A 14,808-nucleotide genomic window follows, 5' to 3' on the forward strand; every position below is an offset into this window, starting at 1 on the left:
AGGAGGATTGAAAATCAGGGGCTATGATTCATCTAAAATGATCATGTGGAATGCTGAAAATGAAACTCTTTTAAAGTCTCATAACTGAAATCCAACAATCCTTTGTAAAGTAATGTTGCACAAAACCAAGGTCAGGGGAATGGGTAATCAGAGGGCATAACACCTTCCATACAGCTAAGGAATGCTCAAAACTGTAGTCATCCAAGGTTTCATCAACATAAGACAACAAAGTTGGTTGAAATAAAGAAATACTTGGCAAAGTTAAACTGTGGAAAACAATCAGCAATAACTGATACAAATTTGAAAGGCTTTCAAACCTGGATATTTTTTTGTCAAGACTGGTAGAATTCTATGCAGCAGTTTTAGAGAAATCATTTAAACATCAGCCATACCTGATGGTGGGTTTGCATCATTTGCATACTTTTTAAAAGGTATTCAAGCCACGTTATTTCTAGAAAGTTCTGTTAAATTCTAAAATGTTTTGGAGATGTCATTTCAATTTTGTTATAATTTTTAGTAACTGCAGCAATATGTAATTGTGGATCAGTATAATTATATAATACTGAAATCCCTCCCAGCCAGGATGATATCTGTCAAACTGAGTCAAATTCTGTTCAGTAGTTTTTTTAAAATAAGTCATTCCAATGTTTTTCATTTTTATTAATGTGGCCCATATTTGATAAGAAATAGGCATCTTTTGTAGTATTTTTTTGTACAATCATGCTAGGATATTATCTGTTAAATATGATAAAATTCTGTTCACTAGTTTTTAATTAAATTTTTGTCTGTTTTTTGGTAATGGTGGATAAACCTGATGGCAGATCAGCATCAGTTGCAAAAATCTGAAAGCCCTCTATGCCAGGATGCTTTCTGTTAAATTCTGTCAGGTTCCGTTAAGCGGTTTGTGAGAAGTTGTTTGAAATATTTTTCCTATTTTCAGACAAATTAAATTCAGCAGTTTTGGAGAAGTTATTTAATGGTATTTATAACTTAGTAACAGTAGCTTTTTCTATACTTAGTAACAGCAGCTATATTTGAGGGCAAATTGGCATTATTTGTACATATTTGAAAAAAAAATTCTGTTTGGATGCATTTTCTCAAATTTATCAAATTCTATTCAGTAATTTTTGAGAAGTAGTCCTTTAAACAATTTTTAAATATTTTTTTTATTAATGCTGATATTTGATTGCAGATCAGCTTCATCTATACAAGTGCTAAAGCCCTTTATCTAAGGATGCTCTTTTCCAAATTTGCTCAATATGGGTCCATGTTTTTTTTTTCCAGATGGCAAATTGCAGATGAATGCAATGTGTATGACAGACAAAGGCCATACCATCAGCTAATTTGGTTGTATGAGCATGGAAACTAAAAGCATAAAATTCTTCAAATACTGGGTCAAAATTTATTATATAAAATGCATTCATTTTAATAACTCAATGACTTTTTTCTGGTGGTATCTCAATGAAAAGCTATTTCAGTGACTTCACACACATACTTTCAACACACAGGATGGAAGTATATGTGGATACACTCAGTAAGAATGTATTCTATTTAACAATGCATTTGTACTTTGGTCAAAGTTCACATTTCACCTGACCCATACATAATATGTAGAGATAGCTTCTGTTGATAATCAGCATAGACCAAGTGAAAATCAAAACTTTATTGATTCAATATATAAACAAAATGTGCTTTCAGATTACACCATACACAGAGTTTGTAATATGTGCATGTTCTGAATATATTTTATGGGTTTGTGCATATGACAAATAAAAACAATCAGGATGGGAGTTATACCACATCAGAAGAAGAAAAATGACCATGTACATCACTCAATGACTGCCATATGTTGAAAATGTGTGCTTTAAATAGGCACAATATGATGAAATAATGCCATTTGAGACTGTAAGAGATCAGCAAGTAAATGTGTGCAGCTAATTTAAACGAAAATATTTAAAAAAGCAGCAAACAAAATGTCTGAATTGTGCACCAGTTTTTTTATTGTTGCGAGCAACAGCACTGATGACACAGAAGAAACATTCCTCAATGTAAATCAATTCCAAAATCACCCCCAAGCCATTTGGATTTTCAAAAATATGGTCTGCAGAATTGGTTTCTTTCTTAAAATATTTTTAAAGAGCAATGTTAAGTGCAGGAAATTTCAGTTTGTCTATATATATATATATTAGGAATCAAAATTTGTTTGGTAAATTTGAAAGTATAACAAATGTATTGCCTCATTTGTAATTTTAAATATAAAAAATAAGTTATTACCAGATGCTATAATAAGTATCAAATATAAAATATAAACTGCTGAATTGCTTAATCGTTTGTTTCTAACCCATACAAACAAGGTTAATCATGTGCATACAGCTAAGTCTATAGAGTGAGTCATGTTGCTTGTAGGGCTACAAGTAGATATGGTTTGCTCAAGCACATGTGCCTAATCCCATTGGCAATGGTAAAAAATACACACAAAAAAACAACTTTTAAAGTCTAATTTTTACAATAATTATAAAATCATATAATAATGTGTTGTAAGATCAATCCTAAACACCATCTTTGTGTAAGTGGGACATGACTTAACAGTGACATGCTGGCTTAATATCTATGCATTCTCAGGTTTGATCAATGATTCTGACATGTACCCAGGTCACTAATCTATGGTTAGGGTATCATAATTGCACAAGGGATTCCTTCACATCAAAAACCACATTAAACCAACAATTCACTCATCACAAGTTCAAATAATGGTTCTTAGTCACTAGTTAAGCAATAAAATAAATAAAGTTTAGATTTCACAATACTTATCAGTAATTACTAGCTAGACAGACAGACAAACAGCTTACTGACCTGATATTTTTTCATATCCATGACCCTCTCCAATGCTACAGAAAAATCTGTCCAATATAATGTCCAGTCTTCATCTTCTGATACCTCTTTAAAACCAAACTTTTTGGACATTTTCCGAACTGAAAGACATTAAAAGATATATTCAGAAATCAAGTCAATCACATTTAGTTGACGCCGTGGTACAGATTTCTTTCAGATCTTTTAAAATCTGGTATATGTTACACCTAAATACATCTGCTGATCCCATAACTGGGTTAATCCAATGCTTACATAGTGGTCTCACTCTTGTGCATTCACCCATTTCTGCAATTATATTGTTGCCCAATAAGTAAGGTGGCTTTTTCTGATGAGGATAGCATCGTAAAACTGTGGTACTGTGGTGCAGAATGTTCTGGGTACTTTAAGATGGAAGACTAGTCCAATTATTTAGCAAAACATCCTGAAATTGTTCATACTGAAATGAACTGAAGACTGGATGTAAGCACATCAAATGTTCTGGGTTAATGAACTAGTTTTTTTTTTTTTTAAACTCTGGGTGCAATTGTAATCCTCTTTACTGGAAAATACATTTTACCTTCCACAAGATATATATATATATATATATATATATATATATATATATATATATATATATATATATATATATATATATATATATATATATATATATATATATATATATATATATATATATATATATATATATTTATATATACACACACACACATATAACACAAGCTTGTGTCAGATACCTCAGAAGAAATAAAGTACATGTAAATGTAAATGTTCACTTTTTAAGGATACGGGACTGACCATTTAATTTTGAGAGGAGCTAAGAATTTCTTCAGATATATGTTTATTATATCTCAAAATGAATATTTTTTCACCAAATATAATGGATATAATAGTTACTTGTTTTCTTGCAAAAAATCAGAACATGAACTTTTTTCATGCTAATTGAGAACCAGAAATTCTTCTTCCAAAATATTACAGGACTACTCTTTCCCCCACCCTCAAAACTAAAATGGTCACTCCTGAAAGACAGAATACTATATTTGAACCATACTAATAGAAATTATAATACAGTGTATCGTACTGTTACTTGTCCAATACATTTAGATTTAAAGTGGACAGTATCTTGCATGATATCAGATTCTGAAAAATATTTAAAAAAATGTATAGGTAACCGTGACTGAAATAAACATATAGCAACATTGTTAATCTTTTTATGCACAACTTTGTAACAGTATACAGTACTAAGAGTAACAGAGATGTCAAAACATAGACCAGAATATTTTCCTCTTTTGGCCAGGTACACATGACCCAGTGATTTATTTCATTTGAAAATGAATCAGTTTAATAAAACAATTTACAAATCTTAATTCTGATTGTGTGGTGAAAGCTATTTGTGTCTTAACAATGTTAGTTTGAAAGCCATACTTGTTTCAGACCATTTTAGTGTATGTCATAAAATGACTTATCTAACTTAGAATCACATTTTAAGGAGGTAGATATTCAGGCAATATATTTTTTTAAAAATTCTTTCCTGTCAAAAACTTAAAGCTTAAAAAAACTTAAAGCTTAAAAAAATTCCCATTTTATTGATGTTGTAAAACTGCCACAAACTGAATCTCAATTAATGACTATGCTTCTAACTTAAGAAAGATCTGACATGTTTATGTAATCTTTATTACATGTGCGAGACCACTGTAACAGTAAAGATCCCTATCATATTTATGAGATGAGACTATATTTTGCTGGACGACCACACAAACAAATGCACACACACAAACAACCATCTAATTACTTCCATAAACATTATGGTCTAAACCTTTAAAAAACAATAGAACAAATTAATCAAAACAGTCATAATAAAAACCCTTCCATCACAAAACTTTACTTGACTCCAAATCTTACTTGAAAATATTTCGACCACTAAAATGGCTGCATTTCTAGATTTTGAGCAATATTTTCAAGTTTGAAGAAAAATTTATTACTCTCAATGTTGAGTAAGGTTTAATGGCAAAGGGTCAGATATAAAAACAGTGTACATTGCAATAATAGAAAATAGCAGCAAATGAGATTTGATTTATTCTTGTTTCTAAGAGCATCTTCTAAGTGAAAATCTGAGATAAAATGTGATCTCGAAGGAAGAAAGCTTTAAGGCAGTATAAATTATTGTCAAATACTTGTACCAATATGCAATAAGAACAAGATTTGTGCTTGTAAAACATGTCAGCCCTCTATTGTAGACAAAAAAGTCCAAAAAGTAAATTTAAAAAAACCCATACCACCTAGTGACTGACCTCTACTGACTGAAAAGAATTTCCAGGAATTTAAGGTAAGATTATTTATTCTTTATTCCTTTTAATTATTGAGTGTTAAAACCATCTTGATATTTTTCAGCAATAACAAGATTTCAGAATCAACGGCTCGGTTGGATATACCTGATGTCAGATTGGCACCATTTTCATTTAGAATGAAGCAAACATCATTCGAAGTCTTTTTGTATGAATCCTATCTTGATAAGACCATCCATTCAGCAAGAGTGTTGACAAGATTTTCAAAATGGCTGTCATGGAAGTCATAATGGATGTATGATTGGCACCTTTTTCAATTAGAACCAACTACATGTAGTTATATAATAATAATAATAATAATAATAATAATAATAATAATAATGACTTTATTTAAAGAAGCTCACTTGGTCAACTGACCAATCTTCCATGAGGCCTTCCACAATGACATTGTGCAAATGCTTCAAGGATGAGTACATACAATGTTGTAAAAGTAGTAGTGCTGAATTAAACAAAATCATACATATGATTGTTTCTCTAGATGTTGGCTTATAAGAAGCTTTCTGAAAACTTGGCATGAGTCAGCTGACTTTATTAAGGTGGTACGGAATCCCATAGTTTGGTTCCAGAAAAATCATAAACTATTCTTATAAATTCTAAATTTGGTTTAGGCAAATATAACTTGTTGTTTGAGATGGATCTTAGTTCATACATATGTACATTTTTAACAAATTTAAAGTTACATTTAAAAGAATCGGGCACCAAACCATGTAAGGATTTATAGACTAGTAAACCCTTTTGAGACTGAGTTATCTGCTCAAATGGAAGCCACTTTAGGGTTTTAAAAAGATTTATTGATGGTGTATCTAAATCAGCATCAGTAATAACTCTAGCTGCTCTTTTCTGAAATTTCAGTAATCTTTCCTGATTTTCTGTAACACAATTATCCCAGACAGAACAACAATATTCTTGGTGTGGCATGATATATGCATTGTAGAATATCTTTCTCTGTTCGTAAGGGATATAAGATTTTATTCTGTTCCAGTGATAAAGCAGTGAGTTAACTTATTTAATGACCTTATCAACTTGCATTTTCCAGCACAAGATATTTCTATCATGATGCCAAATAGTTTTTCATTTTCACACTGATGTAAATCCATTCCTTTTATCATTTCTTTGAAATAATTTTTCTCAGCTTTTACTCTTGCTCAACTACCTATGATCATGGCTTTTGATTTGGCTGCATTTATCATCATACCACTGTGTTCACACCAGTTATTTTTGTTTACCAAATCTTTATTTAATTTAGTGCTAATCTCATGGCATGTTTATGCAACATTATATGATGTCGTGTCATCTGTGAACATGTTGGTGGTCAATAGCTCAGTGTGATAAGGTAAATTATTGATGTACAGCAGAAAGGGTAATGGTCCAAGAACTGATCGTTGTGGGACATCCGACTTTATCAGTTTCTTATCAGAAAGTTTATTTAAAATAGAGACTTATTGTTGTCTGCCTTCAAGATAGGTTTCAGACCAAGTTAAGCTTTCGTGGTTAACTTAATATATTCTGAGCTTCTCCAACAGGACAGAAGTCTTTAGGTAAAACCCCAAGTTGATACAACCATCCATTTGGAAGGAGCTAATAATATTTTCAAGATGGCAGCCATGGTGACTATAATGAGGGTCAGTTTGGGTCATTTTCATTTTGGATCAACTAGAGATCAAAAGACCGTTTCTTGTGAAAACCTCATGTGACAATGATTTTCTATTTAACATGATTAGCAATAACAAGATTTTCAAGATGACCTCCACGGCATCAGGTTGGCACCATTTTAATTCAGGACCAACAATACATCATAAGAAGAATAATGGTAAACAGCTCATGTCAATATGACTTTTGAATGGAGAAAATTAGCAATAACAAGATGTTCAACATGGCAGCTGGGCAGCCACGCTGGATATCCAAGCAGCAACACTTTCATTTAGGGCCAACTAGACAACATAAGAAGTATTCTGTAAAACCCAATCTTGATATGACCATTCATTCAGGAAGAGTAATGATAACAAGATTTTCAAGATGGCCACTCTGGTTGCTATAATGGATGTTCAATCAGCAACCATTTTCATTTAGGACCAACTACACCAAAGCATAATGTACATGCAAAGGATTCATGACAACTGTCAAAGTAGTCTGGGAGAAGCAGCAGTAAGAAACTTCTGCTCATGGATAACAGGCAATAGATGATGGGAGAAGAAAAGCAGACCATAACATAAACTCTCCTGGTATAATAACAGTAAAGCTTAAAGCTGATAAAACTTACAAAAATCATTTACCGTATTTTCCCGCATATATCCCGCAGACGCAGATAATCCGCACCCTCATATAGTCTGTGGGTTTTGGGGTTTTGTGTAAAAAATCGTTGGCATAACCCGCAACCATAGATTGATGAACTTTTTTGTGTATGTTCACTCACCCGCCCAACATGCAAATTTGTATTTATGTTATCAAGTCAGTCGGTCCATATTCATCCCTCTGCATCAGTTCAAGTTAGTCACCCTGCCTCCACTATATTCCGGCTGGCAGCCGGCAGATTTGAATTTTGAAGCCAGGTACTTGTGAGCCGGATATGCAATGGTGTGAGGTCCTGAGGCTGAATGCCACAATTGTCAATTTCGAATGTAGCTCGCATGACGTCAATTAACTACCGGTATTCAGGCTCGGTACACAGTGCTTGTGCGCGTAGGCTGTCTATAGGAGCTGTGCCTCAACTACAGGCTACATAAACGCGGACATTTCTAAATAATCTTGTATTCTTTTTAATTGTAGATTCGAGTTTAAATAATTTCTTTCTGTTTAATTTAAAAAATGCCGAAACGAAAGTCTTACACAGCCGACTTCAAGCTAACTGCCATTGCGTATGCTGAAGTGCATGGCAATAGAGCCACAGGCAGAAAATTTGATATTGATGAGAGTGTAATCCGAGGTTGGAGAAAAGAAAAAGGAACGTTGGAGAAGATGAATCCACAAAAACGTGCTCATCGCGGACCTGAAGCAAAATGGCCTCACCTTGAAGCTGACCTGAAGCAGTGGATCATGGCCCAGCGGGAAAACAACCGACCAGTCTCGACAGTTGCCATCAAACTGAAGGCCAAACTCATGGCGGCAGAGAAGCACATTGATGATTTTAAAGGAGAAGTGCATTGGGTATATAAATTTATGAAGAGGAACCAATTGTCAGTCAGAACACAAACGACCGTCGGCCAACGTCTACCCGAGAATTGGGAGAAGAAGATGGATGATTTTCGTGAATTCGTCGCCAGGGAAATATAATGAAATATTATTATGTGTAAAAAATTTGTGATATAGCCCGCACCCTTATATAACCTGCACCCCCCCTGCGGGGTTTGTAAAATCTGGTATAACCCACGGGATATATGCGGGAAAATACGGTAAATGGCATCAGAATCAAATCAGGTGATCTATATATAACTGATAAACACGTATACATTGACTAAATTTACCAGCAGTTTCTATATAATCCTACTCATAGGATTTCAAAAAAAAAAGGCTGAAATTTAAAAATCAGAAAAATTTAATAAAAATTTAAAAATCATTAATTTCACTCACCTAGGTCACATGGTTCTTGCATAATCAGGCAACATGTTAACAATGTAAATTATACTGTAAGAACAATTTGAAAAAGATAAAAGGAAAGAAAGAGTCTTCTAAAAAAAAAATCCCTTGATTATTGAAATAGCATAAATTTCTATCAACAATCAATGATAAACAATATGCCTACCAAAGTTCATATGTTCATGCTGAGTGGTTTTTGTGCATTTGTGCCAACATGCTACCTGGGAGGAATGGATGGACATAGATCCTAAATCAAGTTATCATTACTGCAAGCAACAGGGGGTACAAATATAGAACAACACCATCTATACCCACTTATAAGTCTGGTCCAACTGCAAACTTCACAGACCCAGATCTGCCATTGCATAAAGCACCAGCAGATTTGGCTATGTGCAGTTTGTTAGGAATAATCAGTAGAACAAACAACACAGACCCTGATCTACTTGCACACTATGCTACAGCAGATCAGGGTCTTTGCTGCTTACAGTTTAACTCGACTTTTAATCAAGCATATACAGTAAGTGTAAGTGAAACTACTTACCAACATCATATTTACAATTTATCAGGCATATGTATAAGAATCTGAAAGGAAAGAAAGGAGCCACATTTAGAAATGCATACATTTTTCGTCCAATTTCCTTAAAAATGATAGTTCAAAATAGATTTTTGTCTATGCCATAATTTGCATAAGACACAATAATCGTTACCAAAGTAAAGAATTTACACTGATTCACATTGTGTATTTCTAATCATTGCTAATTTGGAAAGCCATGCATTTATGCTCATGCAAAGGGTGAATTCTACTGCCATCTGTTGGACTAAGGGAAAGGTAGGTATGGCAATTCATGTATGAATTATCCCCTACGATATATTAGTATGAGTCAGACATAACAAAAATAAAGGAAACAAATAAATCTACAAAGAACATGTCAAGACTGACGATGAAAGAATATTCTAAACTAAAATTCTAAACTGATTTGATTGCTCAGGTTCATTTTAATATGATTTACTGCCAAGATGCACATCATAATTTATATATTTTTTTTTTTATTCAGACCAACTTCCTATCATGCTTGAAAATATATGCACAAAGGAAACAAATAAACCTTCAAACTGGGCTCAGAATTCAAAGCAAACAATGTTCAGACAAATATAAAAATGTTTTCATTCTACGCCATGCACACCATATCATTAATTAAATGACAAACTGAACTATCTGACATAACTTCCATTATATTAATCTCTTGCTGATATTCATCCCCGACAGAGTAAGAATTTAAAACACGAAGTTCAAGTAGCAAATTCTGGCTATATACATTTCAGTCTAGTAGAAACATGAATTACATGGACAAGTTTTTATTTAACACAAGTCGGTTACCAGTACTTCATACTGTTGTTACTCATTCATGTGTAGCAGGTTGGCTTATATTACCTGAGTGAAAATGATACATGCTGAGTGGAAATGCACACATTCCATTGATCCATCTGTCATGGATGCATTTTAAAAACATACTAGTACCCTGTAGTACAAGTACATGCTGATCTTCATCACCATTATGAAGATGCTTTCATGAAAATTCCAGGAAATTACCAAAAACATAAATCAACTTTCATTTTCAGGTACCATATTTTGCTACTTGTTACTGTGCATTTCAAACCCTGCCTGAAAAAATGTTTGAACACTCCACTCCCACAATGAAGCTGGTATGCAGTGGGCCACCAACCAAGGGAGTACTAACCCACCTAAAATTGCCTGAATTCCCCCAAAACTGACAAGTCTCCACATTGTAATAACTACAGGGGGTCTAAATACAGACAATGTACTGAACACAATTCAATCATGTCAGAGCAACACTTCTCCATCCATGATCTGTGTAATTATGCATCCGATTTTTCTCACCCATCCCTTCATATCTTCCACCATCCCCACACAAAACCACCAACATGACACTTGAATGTCTAACAAAATTGCAGAAGCTATGTTCAGTATATAAGAAGCATTAATGGACAGACAGTAGGATAAATAGAAAAGGTGGTTAAAATGGAGCTCTGTCTCTTGATGGGGTGGGGTGGGTGGCGGCCTAACAAGTTTGAATTTATACATTATTAATAAATAGTCCCATTCATGGCATCGTACTAAAGCAATATTATGAAAAACGATAGTCATACACTCTTGTTGGTTTTGTAGAAAATGACATTTTCATCACTACTCAGATATGCTGAATAGTATTATTTTACACCTGGATAATTTTTCAGTGGGTCAAAATTTGTGGCTTGTAGCAATCATTAAATACAGGGAAACTGTTATCCCAAGAATAATCGTTAATTAACATCTTTACTGATTTTATTTTGGAATTTTAACATTTTGTGAAAATGTAAATTATTCAGATTGTTTACACCCATACAGTCTAGCCATTTTTTCTTACAAAAATTGTAAGTGATTTCAACAACTGATTTTCGAAACAAAATCACTGCCTCCGATGGTTCTGGAAAATTGACATTTTACTGTACAGTGCTTCCTCACAATAAGGAGCCTTAATATAAGACAAGTCTCTTTTAATACATAGGTATGGTTATGAATCACATTTCAATATTTAGCAATAACATTAAGTATAAAAAATCAATACTGTATATGGCTGTCCCTTTTAAAAGACAAGTATTGTTATGAATCACATTTCATTATTTAGCAACAACATTAAGTATAAAAAATCAATACTGTATATGGCTGTCCCTTTTAAAAGACAGGTACTGTTATGAATCATATTTCATTATTTAGTAGTTATATAAAGTACAAAACCTCAATATAAAGCAAACCCTTTTACAAGGCTGGCATAGTTATGAATCACTTTTCATTATTTAGTTGTTTTATTTATTAAGTTAACCAGTAAAACCTCAAAATAAGGCTGTCCCTTTTTTAAAAAAAACACAGGTATGGTTTGAATTACATTTAACGATTTAGTAGTAACATTAAGTATAAAACCTCAATATAAGGTAGTCCTTTTTAAAAGACTGGCATGGTCATGAATCAGATCTCATTATTTTGTAGTAACACTGAATATAAAACCTGAAGATAAGGCTGTCCATTTTAAAAAGACAGACATAGTTCTTAATCATGTTTTATTAATTTGTAGTTATATTAAGAATAAAACCTCAACATAAAGCAGTCCCTTTTAAAATACTGGCATGCTTATGAATCACATTTCATTATTTAGAAGCTATATTAAGTATACCTGGTAAAACCACAATATATGGTTGTCCTTTTTAAAAGACAGTCATGGTTATGAATCAAATTATATATCAATATTTGGACAACATGACATATAAGGCAGACCACATTTATGGTTCCCATCAACAACACTAAAGTGTTGGAGAACTGCATTACATTTTTATTTGACTGAGACTGAATGACACTCTAAGTTTTCATATCAATGAATAGGTCTCAAGTGCAAAACCAATGAAACATTAATACTGCATCTTCATTCTTGGCCATTACCTAGTAAATTAATGTATACTTTCATTTATCTCCAATTGTTTAACAAACTTCCTAGCACAGGCATGCTCTTTTCAAGTATTAAATGTCTGTGTGGTTATCTTAATTTAGAACTTGGAGTACTGGTTGATTAAGTAACACATAAAGGTGAGTTAGGTTCCTTTGATCTACTCACTGATATACTTTATGAAGAAAGAAAAAACAACAGTAGTTTAGAAAGACTTGTATATATCAGAACATAATAGGAAAAACAAACATTTTATTCTACTTAAATTTCAAATTGCTGTATTGATAGCTATGTGATAACTGATAATACATAAATTATTTCTGTGCCAATCTACAATCCTGTCAACCCACACTGTTATATCAGTCAATAAATACAGTTACAGGTCAGCAGATCAATTATGGTCTAGGCAAAAAAGGTCAACCATGAAGTAAGATATTTCCTTTTATTTACATACATACTCTATCATGGTATAAATTTTATCATGAATGTTTAATTATTAAAGTTCACTTACACAAATCAAATCAACTGTTTTTGTTTCACCATACATGTAATTGATACAAAAGGGAGAAGCAAAGCAGGCATGTGTGAAAATGCTGAGGCTGCCTGAAAGCTTTCCAAATGAAACCAAGTTCAACTTTCATTAGATGAAGGGCAAAGAAAAATAATTGATGCATGCAGTTTGATAAGAATTATCAACTTCTAGGTCATTAATGTGCCAATTTTATCTGATGAAGGTCAAGCAACTTCCTGAAACTCTAAAACACAATGAATATAATCTGACAATTTCTGCAAGAACTTTTCTATACTTTGAATGGAGATAACAACCTTGTATCTGAGAATTGGAAGACTTTAATCATGGATGTACTGGCACATATATCAGTTGTACCGACCACTCTCTCTAACAGTATAACCACCATAAATGTCCTCAATTATTCAAAATATGACATCCTTATGCCATGAATGCATTATAAATCCCAAAACACAGCAACCATAAGTGAGAAACATCACTAAAAAAAAGCCAGTTAAACCTTAATCAGAAAATCTTTATTTGGGTGTTTACAAGGATGCTACAAAACTTGTCTACAACTAGTACTAACCAAATGCAATAGAGTGGAAACTGTAAGGGGAAAAAATCTCCTTATTAATACATGTACTAGGATTCAATTCTCTTCCTATCTACAAAGGCAAACCTTTTTGTTTGGTTTGTGCTTATACAAGTAGCTAGAGAAATACTCTAAATATTCATTCTAACATGGCTGCAAATGTGACAGATTGCTTGATAGGTCCTATATATAAATGTGACAGAATATTTTATATATCTAGCAAGTGACCAATTATTTGATGGGTCTAACATCCAACATGACCAATTATTTGATGGGTCTAACATCCAACGTGACCAATTATTTGATGGGTCTAACATCCAACGTGACCAATTATTTTATGGGTCTAACATCAAATGTGACTGATTTTTCGAGAGGTCTAAAAGCAAATGTGACTGATTATTTGATAGGTCTAACATCAGATGTGACTGATTATTTGATATGTTTAACATCAAATGTGTCTGATTATTTGATAGACCTAACATCAAATGTGACTGATTATTTGATATGTTTAACATCAAATGTAACTGATTATTTGATATGTTTAACATCAAATGTGACTAATTACTTGAGAGGTCTAACATTAAATGTGACTGATTATTTGATAAGTCTCATGTTCTATGTGACTGATTTTTTTATATTTTTAACATCAAATGTGACTGATTATTTGATGTTTAACATCAAATGTGACTGATTATTTGAGAGGTCTAACATTAAATGTGACTGATTTTTTTTAGATGTCTAACATCATATGTGACTGATTTTTTGAGATGTCTAACATCATATGTGACTGATTATTTGATATGTTTAACATCATATGTGACTGATTATTTGATATGTTTAACATCAAATGTGACAGGCAGCAGTTTAATCCTTTCAAAGTGGATACAACTGTGGTTTCATTACACTCCTCAAATTTACAGCAATACTAAATCAGAATTTCAATGATTTTTGCTCAAACTTTTTCAAAAAATTGGCTATAACAGAGATTAAAATTCTTTTATTTAACACCTTGATGATGTGCTGTCATATAGAGCCATTTTAACAAGTGGAAATTTATTGCTCATCTAAAATCTCTCTCTGTATCTCTCTGTCTGTCTGTCTGTCTCTCTCTCTCTCTCACATATACAACATGTGTGTAGGAATATAAATTTGTAAATTAAAACTACAATTAATGTCTTCAACCTTCCCTTAAAGATCACCTTTATTATTTTATTTACTTTTAATGATTTATGACATCTTTAAGTGTTATTTTTTTTATCTTGTAGGACTTTATGTTTACATTTATTTAAATTACATTTATTTAAAGGGATCTACCTTGCAAAAAGCTTCCTTTTGTTGTAATTTTGTTTCTTTACCGTTCTGGGGCTAAATTTACTTCAGCACTATATAGCCAGCAAACACTCCAGTGAAAGAGAAAGAAGC

General features: G+C 32.6%; 1 protein-coding gene across 6 annotated transcripts in view; it reads right to left on the bottom strand.

The window, feature by feature from the left end:
* Window positions 1-14,808, bottom strand: part of LOC149801422 (tubulin polyglutamylase ttll6-like) — a 156,081-nt gene that overhangs the window by 101,023 nt on the left and 40,250 nt on the right. For all 6 annotated transcript variants that reach the window (XM_089955530.1, XM_089955528.1, XM_089955527.1 and 3 more), the window contains exons 4-5: window positions 9,328-9,368; window positions 2,854-2,972 (exon numbers count right to left, since the gene is read on the bottom strand). In XM_089955530.1, coding sequence (XP_089811656.1) covers window positions 2,854-2,972; window positions 9,328-9,368 — 160 coding nt within the window. The remainder of the gene's footprint in view (window positions 1-2,853; window positions 2,973-9,327; window positions 9,369-14,808) is intronic.

This window comes from Sinohyriopsis cumingii, chromosome 4 (genome assembly GCF_028554795.1).
Source record: "Sinohyriopsis cumingii isolate HCF-2022 chromosome 4, ASM2855479v2, whole genome shotgun sequence".
In the NCBI taxonomy this organism is placed as follows: domain Eukaryota; kingdom Metazoa; phylum Mollusca; class Bivalvia; order Unionida; family Unionidae; genus Sinohyriopsis; species Sinohyriopsis cumingii.